At 36.2% G+C, this 23,793-nt stretch overlaps 1 protein-coding gene across 2 annotated transcripts in view; it reads left to right on the top strand.

Annotated features, from left to right (window-relative positions):
* LOC102803388 (uncharacterized) overlaps positions 1–23,793 on the top strand; it is a 42,547-nt gene that overhangs the window by 14,048 nt on the left and 4,706 nt on the right. For both annotated transcript variants that reach the window (XM_085502508.1, XM_085502509.1), the window contains exons 3-6: positions 13,766–13,888; positions 14,922–15,026; positions 15,510–15,693; positions 18,360–18,534. In XM_085502508.1, the coding sequence (XP_085358634.1) occupies positions 13,766–13,888; positions 14,922–15,026; positions 15,510–15,693; positions 18,360–18,534 (587 nt within the window). The remainder of the gene's footprint in view (positions 1–13,765; positions 13,889–14,921; positions 15,027–15,509; positions 15,694–18,359; positions 18,535–23,793) is intronic.

The following is a 23,793-nucleotide window of genomic DNA, read 5'->3' on the forward strand; positions in this document are numbered from 1 at the left end:
AGGATTATTCTGCCTCATTTTCTCTAAACAGATAATGTACATGATGGTCTATTAATGTGCAACATAGTCCGCATATTTTGGATTTAGTCTCACAGTACGACCAGAACGGGTAGTAATTGAAGATTTCCTTGGATTATTTGGTTTGATGATTGATTCTGTTCTAGCTCGATGTTGAACATTTTGGTGAATATCTTGTCTTGGGTTTTCAATAGGTGGAGGATGAACTCCCTCTGGTATATAAATTGTATCTTGTTACAATGTCCTGGCTTTTTTGTTTTGGTTGTGGTAACTGGTATTATATGTCTACAATTCCTTCTGTATTCCTTGTTGCCTGTCTCAACAATGTAAGATCTGGATTGATTGGCTATATCTTTAATCACACCTAAACGATAGTAACCGTTCTTTGTTTGTAATCTGATATTCTGCTGCAATTTCAGTGGTTTCAATGGCTTAGCTGACTTGTCATAATATTTCTTTTGCTGTTGGCGTTTTTTTTTATGTAATCGTAATGTCACTTGTTATGATTTCTTTGCAAATGGTTTTAACAGTTGTTTTGTGATAGGTATTGTTGTACGCGTTCTTCTGGACATAGAAGCTGTGGCGCTGTGCAGGTGATCCAAAAACTGTATCATTTGGTATGTTGCGAAGATTTAAAATTAAGATACAAATCAGATCCTTCGCGTTGTGTTTTCTCAAGAAGTTTCTTGGCACTTTGCACTGCTCTTTCTTGCATTTGATTGTGAATATTCTTGACTACTCGTTATGTGGTTAAAGTTCCAATCTTTTGAACATTTTAGAAATTCTATATTTGCTAATTGTCCAGCATTATCATAAATTACAGTATGAGGTATTCCATGAACGGTGAAATGTCTCTTCATTTTCTTTATAACTGTTCTGGAGGTCAAATCACGCAATGTATCTAATTCAAACCATCGAGAATATGAATCAACAAGTACTAGGTAGTGTAGGCCACGCCATTCAAATATATCAGTTCCTACCAATGACCAACGTAGTTCTGGTATAGGATACGACTTCAATAATTCCTTCTGTTGGTGTGCTTTCATACTATTACACACACTACACTTGGATAATGTCTTGTCAATAATGCTCATAATGAGGTCAGTAAATAATGTCACAGGCACGACGTTCAGTAGCTTCTACTCCTGGGTAACCCCTGTGCAGTATTGTTATACAATTAGCTTGTAAAGATGAAGGTATAACTACTCTAGAACCCTTCACAATAAAATTGAATGTTCATCGCGAAATGGATAGTATGGTTTAATCTGAGGTGGTACCTTAATGTAAGTTGGCCATCCATATCGAATCGCATAAGTTAACTTCTGCAATGTTGTATCACTATTGGATTCTTGCTTTAACTCTTCCATTCTAGCATCTGAAATAGATAAAATTGTCATAACATCAAATGCACTTTCTTTTCCATATCTTGGTTTAGTGCTCTTACAACTCCTTTTCGATTTGCGCATAATTCTTTACCGTATCTGCCATCATTTGTGATGCATATGCAATAGGCTCTCTCTCTATTCTGATGAAGACATGCTGCTCCCAACCAAGATTGTGAAGCATCACAAGTTAATGTTACAGTTTTGAAGTGTTATAATACTTAAGAACAGGTGGATTCATTATGCATTTCTTTAATTGTCATAAGCAATTTGATGTTTGTCCAACCAACACCAAGATGTATCTTTATGTAATAACTTGTATAGTGGTGCTGCCACTTCACTAAGGTTGTTAATATATTTTGAGAGGTAATCAATCATTCCTAAGAAACGATGCAATGTTTCTGGGCCATCTGGAACAAGCATCTCATTGACTGCCTTCACTTTCTCTGGATCTGGTTTCAGGCCCTTATTTGTGAATAGGTTTCCAACATAACTAATTTCTGTCAAACGAAACTTGCATTTATTCGCATTGAGTTTTAAGGAAACTTCTCTTACACGATCAAGTATTTTGCATCATGTTCTTCATTGCCATTTCCAGCAATAAATACGTCATCGACAATAATTTCACATGAATAACCAGCAAATATATGTTCCATAGCACATTAGTGAACCATATGGCATTTGGAGAAACTTGTACCTTCCATATGGGGTAGCAAATGTAGTGCGCAGCGATGACTCGTTATCAAGTGGTATTTGCCAAAATGCACATTTTGCATTGAACTTTAAGAATACTGTGGGATTTGATATATTTGCTGTTACTTCCTCAACAGTACGCATTGGATGGTGTGGACACTTGATCTCCTTATTTAAATCGCGAGGATCCAAGCAAATCCGTATTTCTTCACAATTTCCTTGTTTGAAGCTACCATGGAAGACACCCATACTGTTGGTTCAGATACTTGAGCAATCACACCTAATTTAATCATCCTATCCAACTCACTTTACCATCCATTACTTTAGGAATTTTGCGTGTAGGTCTCACTACTGGTGTAACACTTGGGTTCATTTTCATTTTATACGCACTAGGTAATATACCCAATTCACCATCAAGCAAATATGAGTAGTCTTTAAAAATTGTATTGAAAACGTCTTATGGTTCTGTTATTTCTACTTGATTCTACATCTTTACTGAGTGTGATCAACTGCATATGCAAACAATCTCCAAGACCAAGTAGTGGTTTCACTTTTTTGTAAACAATGTGAAAGTCTAAAGCATGAGACTGATTTCCACTATGGCATGTTAGAGTGGCAGTTCTATCAGTGTCGATACTACCTCCTCCATAAGCTATAATCTTTACTTTCTTTGTCACATCTATATTCTCAGTATGTCTTACACGCAATTATGTATTCATAGGCATGACATTACACTTATCACCAGTATCTATGTTGGTTGTTGATGTAAACAGTACTATGAATTTCATCTTTATTCACATCACTATGATTTGTATCAACTATGTCTATGTCACAATCTTCAACAGCAAATTGATACAAGTCGTCATATTCCACACTTCAAGTTGGTTTACAGATCTATACTGTCCATGATCCTGCTACCAGATCGACAACATTTCAGAAAATGATTCCATTTTTGGCAACCATGGCTTTCCAAAGGCTAGACATTTCCGGACTAGGTGTGTGCCATCACAATTCTTAATTTGTTTGTGATCTGGAATGTGTCTGGGATTTCTTAATATTTGGTTTGAAGTTGTTCGTTGCTTTGGATGTGAACCACTTTGTATTGCATCTACACTTGTTGTAGCTTGTAATGTCTTTACATGTATTTGCAAATACTGGTAGCTTTGACCAATGTCAGATCCCGTCCACATTTTCATTAGTAATACCACAGACAAGTCTGTTGCGAATTAACTCATCTTGTACGAAGATCACTGACATAGGCTTGAATAGTCTAGCCTTAAATTTGTGTCTTTCCATTGTAACATTGGTTTGTGGGTCACATATCTCCTTGAATTTACGTTTAAGTCATTCTGGGTCCACCCGAGTTTCAGGAGTTACAATGACACCATTCTCACCAAGAATTGCAGGAGCATCATACAAAAATGATTTCACCCTTTCAATGACTTCACTGCCAGCTAGATTTAGTAGAATGTAAGCTTTTGTTCTAACAGTTTTATCACTATAGGCTGCAGCTATGAAAATGTCATATTCTTGCTCAAAATTCCTCCAATTCTCAGCAAAATTTTTTTGCAAAAAGCATCTGCCATATTGTCTATTATTAGTGCTTTATCTTACAAGTAATGGTATGTAGTAGTAGTAGTAGTAGTACTGCAAATGTGAATTGAATTGTTGGACTACCAAATTTACACTTATCTGTATTTCTGTGTTCTTTTCACCAAATCTTTAAAATAATCTTAATATAATTTTATTGTTGCAATAGTCCTTCTGCATCCGACTTCTGACACCATGTAGAATGGAGTATGTCCACGATTAGTTGAGATTACAAAAGATGATGTATTATACGGCCATTAGATATTACATGACAGCCATCTTGCATAAGTGAGTGAGAGGTCAAGTCATGACCCGGAGGTTAACAGTGACTTGGGCCTATTTGCATATTAATACATATATGACAAATTAATTTGCTTGTGGCACCCTGGTATTAGATACAATTAATTTTTTAACCTCTTTTGTGAGTAAAGCCTCACATTTTGAACAGCTCACATGTGGATGTTGCTGCCTTATTAGAAAAGGATGCTATCCACTTTATCAGGATTGGATCTATGTTACTATACCTTAGAACCAACATGTCAATCTGGATGCATGATTATCAACTACAGTTCAACACCAATGTATTTAACCAGACAATTTCATGGTTGCACTAGATTTGTGGGGGTTGTATCATTTGCACAAGGACTATCAATTTGAGGTCTATGGTTCCATTATTTTAAAAAAGGTATGACAAGCTATAAGTTGCCCTCTCCATGATTGTGGCCTTTAATGCCCTTACGTCTATGACAAGCTTCTTCACCACTACGTGATGGTTCAAGGTTTGAATTATTCGCTAGCATTGAAACTTGGCACAGTTATTAGTCTTTCTCTACATAGAAACCACTCCTAGTTATGCATTTCTCCCATCGTTTGATGCAGCTCTGGACACCGTTTTTGTAGAACCAACCACGTCGTAACTTCAGAAATCAAGGCTGCATCATCTGGGAAACGTTTTTCTTTCAAAAACAACTTCATGGCTGGGAGGGGATGAAAGTCAGAGGGTGCAAGGTCAGGAGAGTAAGAGGGATGGGGGAGGATTTCATAGCCACATGCCTGTGCTTCTGATCTGGCGACATGCGAGTTGTGGACCGAAGCATTGTCCTGCAGGAGAAGGATACCTTTGCCTCTTGATTTTGATAGCTTTTCTTAATTTCATCAAAAGTGAAGCGTAATAGGCTTCTGTAATTGAGGAGTACCTTTTGCCAGGAAATCTGTCATCACTACTCCATATCGTAGTGATTGATCCAAGTCTCATTCTGTGTAATCAGTCTTTTGAAAAACTTTGACTCATCTTCTTGGCACATCTTAAAATTCATCCTCCAGCACTCAATGCGTTCTTGCTTCTGGAAAGGTGTGGGCAACCTGAGAATCCATCTGGCAGACACCTTATGCATATGCAAATGGTCATGAATGATAGTTTCCACAGACCCTGTACTAATCTTGACCTCTTTGGCTATTTGGTGAACAGTAATGCGGCGATCTTCCGAAATGGCTGCCTCAACTTGACGGACAGATGCCTCATCAATGGCAGCTGAGGGATGACCAGGGCGCGACACTCAACTGGCTCCATTTCACTCAGTTCAAACACCTGTAAATCAGAAACCACAATAAGTTGAGAGATGTTTTTTTGCAACATAACCCATAGAGATGTAAATCATTACAGATGCAAAATTTCATCTAGATTAGAATCAACTGTTCTCACTATCTAGTTCTAAGTCAGCTGGCCTAGACAATACATAATCTAAACTTTTGCATATTTCTGCTCCGTTCATTTGTGAAAGTATTGTTTATTTATTCAACCTCGGCATTTCATCAGGTATTTATCCAGACATGTTTAAGCATGCCTAAGTTATTCCATTACACAAGGGCGGATCCCAGGACTTATGTAATTTTCGTCTAATTTCGTTGCTCCCAATAATCTCAAAAATTTTTGAAAAAACGTGCATGATCATCTATACCATTATTTGAATAGTCATGACTTAATTTCTAAATCGCAGTCCGGTTTTCGGAAATCCCATTCTTGCTATATGGCCATGATTACTTAGCAATATGAATGGTGGCTTATTGTGTGGTTTGCTTTTCTTTGATTTAAGAAAGGTGTTTGATATGGTAGATAAACATGTATTATTGAATAAGCTCTCAATTTATGGCATTTCTCCAATCTCCCTTTTATGGTTTATTGTTTATTTAACTGACAGAAAGCAAGTTGTGTATTTGATGGGTAAACAGTCGGATGCTGTCAATATTCGACATGGTGTACCACAGGGTTCAATTTTAGGACCATTGTTATTTCTTCTATTTATTAATGACCTACCATTATTTCTTGAAAAACAGTTTTATTGATATTTTTGCGGACGATCAAACTCTGTTATCGTCTGGACAAAGTATCACTGTAGTCACAAAGTGCATTAATGATGATGTTTGGCCAATTTTGCGTTGGGTTAAATGCAATTACATGTCAATCAACACATCTAAATCAAAATCTATGCTTGTTGGTGGTTAAGATAATAACTTAAGAAGTTAACTTCAATGGTGAAATAATTAAAACAGTCAGTTTCGTAAAGTCTCTCGGGGTGGTATAAGATAAAACTTGCTTTGTAAAAAGCTTAGCCAAAGAATTGGTGTTCTTATGAGAGTTCGCAGCTTCTTACCTATTTCCGTTAGAAGACTATTGCTGTATTGTATGTGGCAATACAAGTCAGTCAAATTTATGTCGGGTGTATGGGCAGTTTGTGTGATTTCCTCTGACAACTTTAACCAATCGTCGTTTGAACTATTCAAAAAACATAGTATCTTGCCTATTGATTACAGAATTTCATATTTTCTAGGTATCGTAATGTATATGGCAACCAATGGCTTGGCGCCTTTATATATAATAAAATGTTCAGTCCTATCTCCCAAATCCACAAGTATAGTACACGTTCCTCTCTTAAAAATAATTTACGCATTACTAAATGGAAAACATCCATGAGTCAATGGACGTTTCAGTATAGAGGGGTAACCCTATGGAACAACTTACCATCCCATTTCACAAAATTCATTAGGCATTTTTAAGAAAACTTACAAAATATATCTTAGTGAAAAATTTGTTGTAAATGGCTCAAGCCTATAGCGTGTATAATGTGTTTTTTGTCCCTACAGAGGGCCCAATGAAAATTACTCTATTGTATATTGGCCTACCCTCTTTAAATAAAGTGTTAAATAAATAAATAAAGTGGGTCAGGGGCAATACTTATTGAACGTCCTTCTTATCTTTTATTACATAAACAGTGTTTTACTAAATTGTTAATCATGGCAACCAGTGTTAGTAAAATGTAGCTGTAGTTCCCGTCCACTCTGTCGTGCTTGATGCGGGTACCCTTAAATAACTATGGCTAATTAACCCTTACTATGGCAACCAACATATACAGTTCACGAGTAAACAAGTAGCCTAGCAACCAGAAATCATTTAGAGATAAAACTATATGGTTACCATAATAGTTTGTCCTAGACATTATTACATTGAAAATGTTATCTAAAAAACCGGATACGTATTTCAAAATAATGTAACTATACTATTCTATGTTAAATTGAGAGACATTGCTGTTCTGACACTGGTACTGTGGTTTAAAATTGTCTTCTGTGAGATTTGAGATACTAGATGACAACATCAACACATTCTGCACTGGGACTGGAAAAAATGTTTAAGGCTTCACTATCACGGGGAAACATTAAATATATCGTGTGGGTTTCCCGTTCAATGGGAGCGCATATAGCATCAATAACACTTCTGACATTGCCCGTCGCGGCATGTTGTCTGTTTCACAAATGCCAGTGTAGAAGCAAGTACCCACAGAAACATCTCTATATTGAGGGTCGGCAAGGGGTATTTTCTTAAGCTGCAATCAATTGTTTTTATTTTCGTAATAATGTAATTCAAATAAATGAAAAACTTAAATTCGTAGACATGGGCAAGGTGTCAAATGTAATCAGCTATTTTATTCGTCCGTAATTTGTACAAAGATATTATTTTTTTATAAAGCATTTCCAAATTAAATTCGGAATTTCCAATTTTGATTCTTAAACTCAAATTATCAAAAATATTATAAAAACGTAAAATGTAATTAGGGATTTCCTTTATCTGTAATGTGTAAAAACCAATTTTGTACTGTAAATGGAACTTTTATTTTATTTTATGCCGTTTGTATTTCCTGAAACCTGTACCAGCTATCCCCCTTACCCCCTCTATATTTGTCTTGTTGCTTGGCTCATTATAGGGAAATACTGTCTCGTCGAGTTTAGTTGAAATGTACAAGCATTATTGATAGGCGCCATGCTCCTAAATGCGGATATAAAACCTCTCTAAATAGCATACAAATAAAGACCTTGCTGTCACGCGAGAATCCGTCTTGAAATTAGATCGGTATACAGGTGCATGTTGTGAATGCAGAAACAGGTGTATATTATATTTAGTTTATTCACAATTCCTTTGTTGTGTTTGCGTGGTGTGGTCGGAGAATACTTCACTCTGAATTCATCTTCCGAGCCAGTGCAGATCAGCAGTCACTCTGACTCAAGACGCTGCACTAGAAGGACGGGCTTTCAGTCGTCCGTGTGCAAACTGAGAGACGAGCCAACACGTTTATCACGGGGCACTTGAGACACGTAAGTCCAGGTATAAGCTGGGGCCAGGTTATTGTAGGAACATAAATTCTTTTATTTCTGGCGGAAACCGTGTAGGGTGTCATAAATGAACCCGGTGTTGTTGGGAGACAGCGTTTACAGGAGGAAAACTTGTACAAACTCAGCAAGCTGTGCTCCGGGGGCTCGTCCGTACAGAGTATCATTGACCATTGTGAGTAAAACATTCTTGTAATTTTTACATTATTTATATTGTAATTTATGTATTAACTATAGCATTTAAAATGAAGCGCGAGTTGTTTATACTTTTACACAGGATAATGTACGTACATCTATGACAAAATTGAACGAAATACTGAGAGTAGTATGTAGCCATATTGCATCTTTCTCATCATTGTATACTTTATTGAATAGTGCCACTTATTGGACCTTATGCTCTCGTATGGCGAAGCTTAGAACCGACCGTACTACCAAACTTGAGCTTATTCGAACTAGACATCTACCGGAATCTGACGATATTGGTGGACTGTAGCCTGTGATATCATATATCGGAATCAGCTAGGTTCGACCGTCATCGTATCCTCAACCCGTGCGCAGCCACTGTCATTCTTGAAATCAAGATAGTTGGGACACTTGTACATTATTTAAAGTTTATATATTTTTACGTACAAACTGATTTAAATATTAACAGTACTGTATGTTTTCTTTAAATTTATAATCTGTGCATAATTAATATAACTATTATAATTATTCTCACTTGACGCTGTAAGCGATTATTGTAAGACATATTTCCGATGGTAACTAATATAATAAAATATATACTACCATACGTCTTGTACATGAACTGTAATGTGGGAAGATAGCTAGACCAAACATTGCCAAATTGTTTCCGGCCCGTGCCAGTGACACTTGCCACGTCCGGTAATAACTTCCCGCCAAATATTATTCTCCAAGAAGTATTGCATTCGCCGCCACCCGTAAAGTGATGACAACGTTCCATTGAAATGAAACTGTCGCGGAAAACCTAAAGTAGCTATTACAGCCAAAACAAGGTCAACTTGCACGTTCAGTTGCGAGACATAACAAAAAAACCGCAGGCAGTGATACATTGCGAAAATAAAAATACAAAATAAACGCAATCAGAGGCGCCGACCACGCGCGTTGGAAATAAATAGAACGCCTTGTGACAGTCTTACCAGCGTCTTTCGCTCACAGCAATATAATAATGCTATTTCCCAACGCACTTATATTTAATACATTGACGAAAAACACCCCAAGAAAAATGTAAATCAGGCTTGTAATTACTAGTAACTCAACTCGAACGCAATATTCATCACTGTAAAAGTGGATAAATTCGAACCAGCCAGCTCATGGCCGGAGACGTCCGGTCGTCTTCGTTGATACCTCGCCAATTCACCACAAGCGTGGTGATAAACTGTTTAGCTGATTTTTCAAAAGATGGACATTCAATTCATATTCATCCCAACTTATTTGAATATTCTTTCTGAAATTTGAGACATTGTTAAAAAAAATCCTGTACAGGGATGTCTGCCAACTAATAATACGTAATTATCCAGGCAATACTAGAAATTATTGCTGATACTAATCATGTTTTGTATTTGGAAGTTGGATACTTGAACGTGTAGTTCCCGGGAGTGTGGCAGACGAGCACAATCGTACTGTGTCGCATGTTTTTCGTCTTAGCCTTGTCTTTTCGTCTTAACCGTCGCAGTTTGTTCATTGAATGTTTAGTTTAATAATTGTTAAACGTATATTCAGTGTGAGACTGTTTAAAAGTTGCGTTAATACAAAGATGATTTGAACTTGTCCTTCCGTTGCCAACGTATTCAATATACGGAAATAGCATGTATGTGTGTGCGTTTGCGTGAGTGAAAGATGCAGGCGAGATTACTGTCGCAACGCGTTCTATTTATTTCCAACGTGTGGTCGGCGCCTTTGATTGCGTTTATTTTCTTTCATTCGCGAAATCTATCACTGGCACCGTTTATTTTGTCGTCTCACAACTGAATGTCCAAGCTGACTTTGTTTTGGCTGTATATCCGGCAAAGTCTTTAAATATGCAGATTTCTTGTAATAGTCTCGTGTGTGTGGCGCCACGTGCACTATCTGGAAATTGAAGGAAACGCTTGTACTCATTGTTTACGAAAGTCAGCTTCCGGACGACGCTTAGATCTCCAATTGAATGACAACGCCAGGCGCGGAGTGTTACATTGCTTCAATTAGAACGACTCTATTCAGCAAAATTAAGAGGCGGCGGCACGAAATGTTTCAATAGGGGCGAGATTTGCTCACCAGCCCTCGCGCCGAAGGCGCGGTCTTACTAGGGGGGTCCAGGGGGTATGCCCCCTTAACAATTTTGAAATCTCGACCTCTGAAACGCTATTTTCTGCATTTTTAGGGGCAAATTTTGCCGACACAAATGATTTACGCTTGATTTTGGGGCCTCCAAACCAATTTTCCCGTCACTGAAATTGAACCATTTCGAATCGTAATCCGCAGGAATTGTACGACGTGAGAGAGCAAGGCCTGAAAATACCTGGAAATCCTGTTTAAGCTATTGCTCTTTCATAGTAGAGCAAGTAAATATTGCTATATCAATGTCTTCTCTTGGTTTATTTGTATAACTGACTGACAGTTTGATTGTGCCGTCGCCAAGAAGCCCGCCTGGGCTAGACACAATGAGTAAATCTAATCCAAACACATATTGGGACTAGATTAAAGAATTACAACGCACTGAACAAATCACCTTCAAAAGGCCTTTGATTCTGTACGACATGAAGGTTTAATGCACAAGTTGAAACGAATGGGATTCAATAATTATGTTGGCTGTGTGAAAACCGAAAAGGGCCTGACGGACATCTTTCCTGTGCAAAGGGGCATTAGGCAGGGTGATGGTCTAAGCCCATTATTGTTCAATATATATATATTAATGACATAAAAAAGCATATACACTCGTCTGAAAATGATGCACCAACGTTTTTAAATCATAAACCCACTTGCCTATTATACGCTGATCTTGTAATACTATCAGAGACCAAATCAAGGTTACAAGATGCAATTACTAATCATGAGACCTACTGTAAAAAAATGGAAAATAAACATTTAATATTGCAAAATCAAAAAATATGATATTTAACAAAAGTGGCAAAACTTTAAATAAAATAAAATTGTATGAGAACGATCAAGAATTAAAAACAGTATCTTCATACATGTATCTTGGTATAAAACTGAATACCATTGGGAACCTAGATATAGCGCAAGTAGACTTGAAAAACTGGGCTCTGGAGTCATTTCTTCAAACTGAAGCAGATGATCTACTCGGAAACTCAAGTTCCCATCAAAATCTATCTGAAAATGTTTGGCATTACGAACAAACCAATACTCGCTTATTGTGCAGAAATTTGGACATTCGACATAATAGAAAATATTTGATGCACTTATTGTCACGAATGGACAAAATGGCTGCTTATTAGAATTGGGACGATACCCCCTAATAACTACATGTATCAGACAGATGTTTAAATGTTGGTTGAGATTGCGCAATATGCCTGAAAACAGTCTCATAAATGACGAATATAGTTTGGCAATCAATATAGATAACTCAGACAGCCAAGATTGGGTCAAAGACTTAATAAGGAACATGAGTGGGAAAATGGAAACATTAATGAAAACAAATACCTAATAAATATTACCACAGCAAACGAAACAAACTTCAGAATAAACAGTGGAGATTCTCTGAACAATGACAATAAAGGTATTAACCACAGAAATAAACTACGTACTTATAGAAAATTAAAAACTGAAAATCATCTGCTGACAAAAAATAACCCCCTACACAGATCATCAATGACCAAACTAGGATTAAGCGAACATGTTTTACAAATTTAAATGGGCAGATACTAAATAAAATTAACATTACTGAAAGAAGCTGTCCTGTATGCTATACTAATGATATTGAAGATGAAGAGCACTTTCTGTTAAAATATCAGATATACAAACATGAAAGACAGATCTTTCTCAACACAATTAGACTGTTCTGAGGGAGAAACTGATACAAGTGAGGGGAAATACTGTCATGCTAAAATGTCTAGCAAAATACATATATGAATGCTTCAACCTAAGAGAAAGCAAATTAAAAAAAACAGCTGCCTCACAGATATCTAAATAAGTAATGTTTATATTTACTTTATTAATTTGTAATAACCCATTCTTAGGCAAGTTTGTTGTTGTTTTTGTTTAGTTATTTTTCTACTGGTGTCTTTTTTTATTTTTAATATTTCTAACATGGAATGACAACCATGCTTTATTGTATTTAGATCTATGTCAATTTTTAGGATACGACTTCAATAAAGACTATTATTATTACGATTCCCCATATACAGGATTCATACTTCGGACGTAGTATGTTTTGTTGTTCGTCATTATGTCCATGTGTAGTATTTTGATAACATAGTGACATTGATATATTTGGCTTTAAAGGGAAATGTATAAAAATGAGTCTGTATTTTATGAATTTTAATCTAGAATGGAGTTTTTATTTGCTTGCATATTAATTTGCAGTGGCGGCTATATCATCTTGACAATGAAATCGTTTCTTCAATACGTCATATTTTATCTATAGTTATTTAGTCTATAGCGTGGTATACTGAATCATAGCATGGCATGTTGATACGTTTACGTGAAATGGTCTATAGTGTGTGTTGGGGTGTTGAGACTGACACATGAGACTGTACACTCCTGGGTTATCAATTGCTTATATAGTTGGCCCTTGTGTGTGCAATGTACACGGTTAATGTATGTGTGCATTTCGTCAATGGCGTCTTGTTAGTGGGTTCAAATAATATACTATATCATATTTTTGCCCGGCCTTAATTATGTTTCGTTTATTAACATTCTCAGTCCGAATATCGAAAGGAATGAAACAGTCAACACAAAACAAACAAAATTCACAAGACAAAAACACACAAGCGACTGATTATTCACGCCGCGATGCGTGGTGAAATAAACGAAAGAAGGGAACATGAAACTCGAGTACATGTATGTGTATAGATACTGTGCAATAGCGCCCGCTACAATGTTTCTTTGTTTATAACCTTTTTTGTGCTATCTTCAGTTAAATGACATTTTTATTGTTTTGTTATTGACATTGACATAAATTGAATTTCTATTGTTTTGTTACTGACATCAATGGTATTTCTATTGTTTTGTTACTGACATCAATGGTATTTCTATTGTTTTGTTACTGACATCAATGGTATTTCTATTGTTTTGTTTTTGACATAAATGGAATTTCTATTGTTTTGTTACTGACATCAATGGTATTTCTATTGTTTTGTTATTGACATATTAAGAGGAATTTCTATTGTTTCGTTATCGATTTAAATGGAATTTCTATTGTTTTGTTACTGACATCAATGGTGTTTCTATTGTTCTATTGTTAGTTTACCTGGCTGCAGAAAATGGTCAAACGGAATGTTTACAGTGGCTTCTGGAGAACACAAAAGCCGACCCCCATCTGGTTGCCAAGGACGGAAGTAACCCATTGCATGCAGCAGCCGCTGAAGGTGCGTTGTGGAGTGCGTTAGTGGGTCAAACGTTATATCACTAAAATAGAACACCCCTCCAGTAACTGGATTGTATATGACGTATATGAACAACTATAGAATTAATTACACACAGTACACATTCACTGTGTCCCTGTATACATCTACACACTCTAGACAGTGGATAACAAGGGTTGAGCATTGCTTCAACCGGCAATTTTGTTTTTATTGAGGCAATAACCCATGTCACTAAATAACAATATTGTTCTGAATAAAGGAATTGCACAGATTGTAAGTCTGGTTACCAAGCAAGGTTTTTAAGAGGGTCGTTTATCGTCTATCAGAACATAAAATGGTCTCTGTCACAGCTGCAGAATTCTTACCCTTATAATGATCCTATCTGACATTGGTGAAAAATCGTTTTCCGAATTCCTGTTTCTATGGCAACCGCATCCAGATCTATCCTCTACTTTTTTTATAAATTGGTCCTTGTATCACCGGTAAATTTCTTAAATATTCATGAAAATCACTAGAATGTTTTAGTTATCAAGCAATGGTGACGACTCTTTTCAAAATATGGCAACTGGATCCAGATTATAGTGTATTATAATATCTTTGTCTCAAAGGCATACCATCCACAAAATTGGACAGCAGTTTTTTTAGTTATCCTGCTCACAAACGAGCAAATCAATGCCATTCTAAATGTGACACCTTTGGTAGACGTCATGTATAATATATATTCGTCCTCATTCACATATTATCCATGTGTTTTAGCATGTGTCATGTTGTGTTATTAAATACCATACACTGTTTATGTAAGGTAGAACTATTCCCGTGACAGCTGAGACGGAAGTAGTGTCTGGTTGCATGGTCATCCGTATTATTGTGTGTTGTTTCTTGATGACGCTGGATTATATGGAATTTCTGTTTCTAATCAAATTGCGAACGAGCGATAGGATTAAGTGTTGCATCAAGTACAAAAAAAATGGTTTGCCAACTTCAATCGTAAGCTAAGCGAGTTGTTAGTTACAACAGTATTTTTTTCAATCTGTAGGACATTTACAATGTGTACATTGGTTAGTACGAAGGCATTGTTTTTCCCTCGCTGTGCCTCGAAGTACCGATAGTGCCACACCATTACATCTTGCTGCAGCTAAAGGTACCGTACGGTTGATTCTTCGGTGATTCGTACACTATTTCAGACTCATACTGTTAGTAGATAAATAATTTCTTCAACCAAAATTCATTAGAAATACAATGTGCAAGAGACGTGGTGTGTACTCACACATTATTTATGTAACGTTTATTTTAGATAATATACATTGCTTTTCGGTATAATCCTCCACAAAAAAACCCGATCTTTAAATTATATTTTTATTGGTTTCTTGGATTAAAACACATTGTTGTTCACAGACATAATCACGTGACAGCTGAGACGGATCGGGTTGCATGGTCAACTGTATTATTGTGTGTGGCTTCAAGAACAAAAAAATGGTTTGCCAACTTCAATCTCTTTGGTGAAATGATTCCGAAATTATGGAATTCTGAACATATGTTTTTCTTAAACCCATATTTTCAATTACTGTATTTGAAATATGTGTTTTCAAAGTTATTGGAATTGTGTATGTTGACTTTCTCGTAGGAAGAACAAACGTTCTACAGTGGGCGTTACAGCAGAGGTTATGTAGCGGGAGTGAAATAGACAGAAATGGTCGAACACCTGTGCATTATGCTGCCCTCAACGACCAAGTGAACGCTTTGAAAGTGTTTCTCCGCTTCCAACCGATTGATGTAAATGCCGAGGATAACGACAGTCGAACACCCAGGTTAGAAGATAATTCACAGTACAGTTTGTTTTGTTTAAATAATTACTTCTCATATTTATTCATATCAAACACTGACGTAATCACTGTGTTGGTGTGACAACAGTCATACGAGATTACGTCACGAAATAAGTGGAAGCTTGACATGGAGTATTTGAAAACAGAAATTCGAGAATACATGATGTTCTATATAAATTCCAAATGCTTACATTATTTTTAAAGCCCAATTGTTTTGCAATGAACAATGTCATATTAGTTCTTCCTTAATATATCTTTCATGTACATTTCACCTCACCCAGAATTAATTATCATTTCCCTATTCAATGTTGCTGATATCAGAATGTAATTAAAAAAACGTGCGCTCACGTGACATTTCATGAACACACATCATTTTTCAAAATTAAATATAAGCTCCTACCGAGACGCCAAATAAAGTTCTCGAGTACGTTGTTGGTTGAATATTGATGTCTTAGTTCTTCCACCTCTACTCCTTTTACATCCTCATCGAAGTCACGTTAACATCAGGTTAGATTCATTACAGACTTGAGTACGTCGTTTTGTCGGTAAATCTATCTCTAATCAACTTCAGTAGCATCTCCAAGACTCATACATAAATGTATCATCTTACCCCAATTATCGTACCGTGTACTGATACCCCGTCTCATACACGAGTAATAATGTCCACCTTCGTTTTTAAGGTCAGTTAACTTGCCATTAATCCGATGATCTAAGTGGTCATGGTAACAGTCGTCTGCTCGTAACATCTCGCAAGTAAGGTCTATATTGTCTGAGAAGGGAGTACATCATCTCAAGGAGTGTGAGCTATATGCGCAATAGCTTTCACTATTAACACTATTAACCGCATGGCTTTATGTGGCGTTCTTCCATACTACATCTACTTGGACGAATGTCATCCATTCATCGTTCTCTCTAAACGGGAGTAAAACTGTCCTGTTCGTTCATGCGAGCACACTTCACAGAATTAACTATAAGTAACAGAATATAGCTTTCTTATTTTTGGACATGTTGTTGCTTGTAAAATTAATTTATTGGTAAAACATAGAAACATGTACTATTATTGAACAGATAAAGAACTGTTTTTTATTTCTTCCCGTGGATCCATTTCGAAGTTCAATTCTGATCAACCCAAAACACACGCTTTTGTCACAGTGTGGATGACTAACTGATATTATAATTTACATAATTGGAAGATTTCTACTTGTATTATATAATTATGTTGAGTGGATAAAACAGCGACAGATAAAATGAAATAAAATGAAGAGTGGCGGTGAGACAAGATTTACTGAAAGAGCCATGTGGATTACCTAGATGTATTTGAAATTTATGAAGACATACCTAATATATAGAGACTAAGAGTTGTTATTGCAAACAATCTCTTGGATTTAGCAACAAAGAAATTCCTGTCTCAATATTCTCATTATTATGGCGACAGTACAATCAACATGGCTGTATTTGGGTTCTCGTAATAGAAACATAAACATCGAGTGAGTGTCAATTGGAATGGATATATAGATTTGTTCTGTGACTCAGCATATTATTTATTCTTCTCACACTAGGATATGTAATGAGTTTTTTCAGGTTTGAATGTTAAATCTCTAATGACCCCAGAGTTAATGACTTTGACGCATCTAAATCTGCAAAACAAATTAAATTCTCGATCTTTCAGCATCAGCACTTACATAAAGCATTCATATGAATTTGCTCTTAATATTTACGAGTTTTCTCAGACACTAATGTTCCAAAACTTTCTGTCTAGACATGAGTGGTGGCGCCTGTTAATGTGCACGACATTCAGATATGTACATACATCAGAGGGACAGAATAACTTTCCACTTACAATAATCGCTTTCTGACCAAAAGCTGTATGCTGCTAATATTTAAACATAACTTATCACCTAAAACGCACCTCAAATTCCTTCACAAACTGCTGTTTACGCCTCACCCATTTCTCATGGCGTATTTGGCACCATGCCAACATTCAGACTTGTTTGATTGACCCTTGACCGCGATCCTTGAGTGACAAGAGTGAATAAAATAATGATCGTCCTTGCACGCAACATAAAATGTGGTAGCTAAAAACAACTACGTGGTCACTTATTAAGCAAATAATTGACTGTACATGCCATGCATGGACCCACACAGTGCATAGGAACACATCAAGTCAACGACACAGCTACAGTGATAGAGATCGTTGATTAAAATTCAGAAAAATGCACACATAATAACGAACATTTAAAAAATAGAGTTGTTTCCAATTAATGTAATAATAATAATAATAATAATAATAATAATAATAATAGTGTATTATGCAACTGTAATCTGCTGTGGATACAGTAAGGTAAAAATAGTGTAAAATATGCAACTAAAAATAACTACAAATTTGAAAGGTCTAATAACTACGAAAAAAAATCAGAAAGTAATAAATAACACTAAATTCTATAATTGACAAAGAAAGGCACCACCACCACACAGCGACGTCGCCAGTGCCACCATTTCGACTCTTTGAATACAAAAAATATGCAGTAGGTAAAATGTGAAACAGGTCATAGCTTGATCTGACACAGGTCATTGCCCGATATGAAGTGACACAGGTCATTGCTATTGAAGTATTGTCATAACATTTAGCCTGTTCTATGTATGTATTGCAGGGACCTGGCGGAGGAAAATGGCCATCGCTCCTGTAGTGCTTTGCTAAATGTGACCCAATCACCTCCACGGAAACGAGGAAGTCTTGTGAACAGACTAACACGGACTTTATCGGGGCCAGCTAGAACTGATAGGAATATTGAAAGAAGAGCTTCAATGAAGAAGACCAGGGAAAGGGTGAGCAGCGCATGCAATGACGTCACATCTCGTGCACAAACAATAAAGATGCGCATTTTTCGTGCCATACTGCAATAAATAAATCATAAAATCCATGCCTACATGTTTAAAGCTTTAATCTCGGAATATTAAAGAGTCTGTTTTAATTTAAAAAAAATAAATAAATAAATACATATATATATATATAAGGTTGCATTGACCGTGACAGTGGTGCATCCAGTGGTCGTACATACACCACATTGCTATCCAATAATATGAGAATATTATTTGTATATTAAGAAATCAGTCATACGTCGTGGTCACGTGATACGCGGCGCTGATAACAAGGGGGGATGTGAATAAAACGGGTCAAAAGGTCATACAAGTAACTAACTGACTGAATCAGTAAAATACAATCGTTTATATATAAAGGTTTGTTTCATATTAATTTAGAGTATAACATAGCACACGATTATTAATACCCTTGATTCAACGGCCAGGGTCCAACTTAGAAAATACGAATTCAAATCAAATTGGCAATGAAATAGTTTTGAATATATAATTATTAAATTATAAAATATGATAGGATAATAAAGCAAACGATGACTACAATGAAGTACCGTGCACTCAACATATTCACAATCCCCTTTTTGTGTGAAAGAAAATGTCGGTGTTTATAAACCGTCCGGGAAAAAATAGCCACGTAGCTATCATGCACTGCACACGAGTTCGGTGCGTGATCACTGCCTGCGTGTATGCATGATGCCAACCTCATGCGTCATACTGGTCGTTGCCATATTTCACTTCAGTTTGTCGGCAGCGTAATCCGATATCAGCATGATACGTGGTTTTGATGACGTGTAACATTCGTACCCATGGTTACACACACACTTGACATATTTGACAACATCTGCAAAACGCATAATCAAGTGTCGTGATATAAGCTTGGTACAAAAAAACATTGTAAATTGTGTCATTCTTTTGTATGATTGTCAATACATTCAAATGGAGCGAATTGAATGTTCCATTGTTTGTGGCCATTCAGCAATAGCATGCACGTGTTGTTTATGACATCACTTCATCCTTGATGTCTATTATAGGATTACTTCAAATTACAATTAAAATATGTATTCTAATAACTGCATGTGCTAGGATAATTTATTGAGCATTCATTGCTTCATACGTTTTTACGTGAATGATAATATCCCTCGATGTTTTTCTGTCACGTGTTGTATACATGTACATTAATATACAAAATATTTTTGGCAGTGTTGATGTACAAATGTGCTCATTTCTGGAACCAAGAGATGTACAACTCCCCGGTGTATCGCATCGAGTTTATACAGGGTTACGTAGGCACGAATAATTCAAAATTCGCCACCCGCTGTGAGACAAACCTAAATCATATTACTATACCTCTCATAGACTACGGTGTAATTAGTGTGAGGAGTCTGAGTAATAATCAGAGCCGGCTGAAAACACTTTACTGTTAGTGATTGTCTGTTCCTATATTATTAACATCACGTCATTATCAACCCAGTTTTCGTCTCATGTTTCAATGTCGTTGTCATATCAATCTGCCACAATGAGGCCCGGAGAAGGTATTCCAGTTTTCGTTTGTGTTGGTGGAATTGTCATGGAGAGAGCAAGCCAATTAGCTGACACGCCTTGTCGATTATTGACCAAAAGTAACAACCCTTTTGCTCGTATTTAAACGCAATAACTCAGTTAAAATAACAATAAAATGACAATAAAACGATTGGCAATACTTCCGTGAGTGAATAATATTTCATTGACTGCATACTAATATAACACATTAACTATAGTTATTTTAACATGCTCGGAACAAGACACGGGTACTCAACTATGTCACTGTTTTGGTTCCTTATTCTGACATCGTACCTTGGAATTTATGCATATACATATCTTCCTCCTTCTGATATAAAGCTTAATTAGTTTTAATGCAAAGCAGTGTCGAGTGACTGCCAAATCCACACACGATATTCGACATAGAGCAAAAGCAGAATGCATGAATGAATTTGCTCGAGCACCACGGTTACGGAACTGGCATTTTCAAACCTCTAATCCTCATACAAATTAAACGACATGGCAGTACAATCTGGCGCTTGGTGACTATTAATGCAAATTCACAAAAATTCGACTGAACATCAATAACTAAGCGGTCTACGAGAAGCTGTTGCCACAGATAAACACTGTATCTGCACATGTTTCTACTATGCTGATAACAAATACCAAAATATAATTGTGTGTACTCGACATGTCAAATAACACATGTTGTTGAAATACGAGAGATTAAAATATAACACACGTCCACGTAGACCAAACATACGTACCTCACGTAGATAACCTAGATGATTGCGAGTGATATCCGTTTGGCTTAGTATGTCAGTTCGTTATTAAGACATAAGTATGTCATTTTTAAAAGTTGGAAAAAGAAATGTTCTAACGATATAACAATCAAAATATGATACATTAGTTTAATACGGGTATAACAACAAATGACATAAAAAACATATATGATACAATTAATATAATCTAAATAAAAACGATTTATAGATTCAGTTATATCAATAAATTTAATGTAAATTTACTAAATCAAAAAAGTTTCTTTAATCTTGACAGTATATACATATGATGGTTACTATTATATCATTTGGCTTTCTAAATTATTACGCTTTGTGTTGAAATTGTTTCAATAGAATTATTGAATTAAAAGTAATGTCTACTATAATATTTGTGACATGGTGTATAGATGTGTTACTCTGATTTGAATTCGTCTGGTCACATTATCTTCAATTGTAGCGTATAACGCATAGAATGTATGAATGCATTTAACATTTCCTAATATGGCAGGTATATTTGGATTCCGAGAAATACTGTAAATGTAGCATATGTTATAATTTGTGTGGTGATTCAGCCGTAAGCAGAGATTATGATTATGTGGTATGGTTGCCTGTAACATTATTATACATTAGATTAGCATACTGTGAATGTCATGTAGGACATGAAACATTTACTGCAAAACTAAGGTACATCTCTATCACTACCAAACTACTCTGCAATTATATTCAGCATTAGATATATAAATACACTTAAAACCCGGTTGGAAAGTCAGGACTATCTCCAGACATGAAGCATTAGTCATATCCTTACGGGATGGGCGGAGTACAACATTTCCAGTAAGGGACGTATCTCAACGCCCAATTTAAAACCAGCGGATGTGATATACAGCACACTAAAGTTAATGACATCTCAGGTCACAGGGAAATTCAATATAGTTTAACACATTAGCTGGAAATAGATATCCGTGAGAATAGAATAGTTCCATAATTTTCTTACCACAGCAGAAATAACATCCATCGGTGTATGCGTAGACCAACATTGCCAATACTTAATAGGATAATATGTAGGAGGTAACATTGGCTAATTGTGTGTACACATATGTGAATTTTTAAAGACTATCATGACAGTGATATTGTTCCTTCGAATCTTATAAGGTTTCATCGAATAGTAGTCACATAGCAGAGAAAAATCACTAGTCTGCTAAAATTTTTCCTCCGGGGTCAGTGTGTATTTCAACATCATCCTTAATTGAACATTGTCATATGAAAATCAGACCCATAAGAAAGAGTAATTATTGCTTCCCCAAATAGGACGCGTTGGGTCGGCAATGTGTCCAAATATGGGAATCTTTATTCATTTCTCATCAAAATGTAAATTCTTTTTCCAAATCTGCATGATTTTAAACTTATCTAAGCATAACCATGTCTTGAAATCCTGACTACTCAAACCAGGTCTTCTCTAGTCAACATAGTATTCAAGCCACGTCGTACAGGTAAACTCCGACTCACATTAATTTGCAACCAGGATCATCACGGTTTATTTGCTTTTGTCTCACCACACAACATCCCACTAGATATGAGAAATGTGTTTTGATTCCTCGTGGTGTTTTTATAACACAATAATTCAATTTCCTTATGAACTATCAACCTGCCCTGAAATGAAGAATCGAAGAGCCAGCATAGTAGAGTAAAAAAAGCTGACAGACATTTGCGAGAGTATAATGCTTTTTGAACAGTCCTTTCGTAAAAGGGTTTCTTTGCACTCTTCTACTCAAGATGTCTATATTAAATGCATCGTTTACTTATTATTATTATGGTCAGTACGGCTCCCTCGATGGGCAGTTACTTTTGCCTTTTCAGAATACCTCTTACATGTCAGTATATGGTCTCATATAACAGCCGATTTGTACCCATCATAATCTACTAGTATCTCATATTCGGGCCTCCCACAATGGTGCAATCACAGGTTACATTAAAAACAATATATGGCATTTATTCAATTACGAAATGTGTGGTTGAAATGAAATAATTTCAGGACATAATGGTGGGCTGTCATATATTGAAAAGTGCATGCTCTTATTGGTCGATTGATACCACGTGGAACCCAGTTATCAGATTATATACAGACAAACCACTTAACACTGAGTCTAAAAGAAAATCAGAACTGAAGGCAGATATTAATATGCAGAGTGCTTCACAGAAAGAAAAGTGGCATACCATAAGTAATGGTTGTTTATTTGTCTAGATTTGATGACATTGTTATACGGTGATTTGTATCTGTAATGTATACTTGTTTAACTTAGTAAACCTGATATTGACCCATGCTATACGTCATGTAGTCTTGCATTTCATTGGATTGATGTATATTTGGAGGCAGCTCGCGTGTCATAGATAAGCTGATTCACGGCCGGGATGATCTTCTTTTAAAGAATTTTGGCCAATTTAGCAAATTACTTGTCATTTTTTGCCGAAACACACACATTGTTTAGCGAAAAGCGCCTTTAACGTTGATCGTTTTTGGCCCAGTTTTTACCTGGCTGTGGAGCATCCAAAATCTTAATTCTATAAAAATTGGCCCGAGACTCTACTATACGTGTTGTATACATACATCGATTGATTATGAAGACATGGATACATCATATTTCCTACGGACCATGGTACAATGGGAACATAACATAATCAACCCCTGAATTGCTGTGGCAGGACAAACTCAGCACCTTGGGAGGAAGAAACTAAAATGAGGTCAACAATTTTGTTTCAGGTTTAAGTGTAAAAACTAATCCCTATACGATAGTAAGTGGTGTAAGCCGAGTACCAGAACTTCTTGACTTGTGCATCTTTGTTTACCATCAAGGCATTATACTTTCACTTTTCTTATTCGAAATAGATTTGTGTGTCGTATAAGGCTGGTGACATA

Source organism: Saccoglossus kowalevskii, chromosome 8 (genome assembly GCF_978046115.1).
Source record: "Saccoglossus kowalevskii chromosome 8, keSacKowa6.1, whole genome shotgun sequence".
Taxonomy (NCBI): domain Eukaryota; kingdom Metazoa; phylum Hemichordata; class Enteropneusta; family Harrimaniidae; genus Saccoglossus; species Saccoglossus kowalevskii.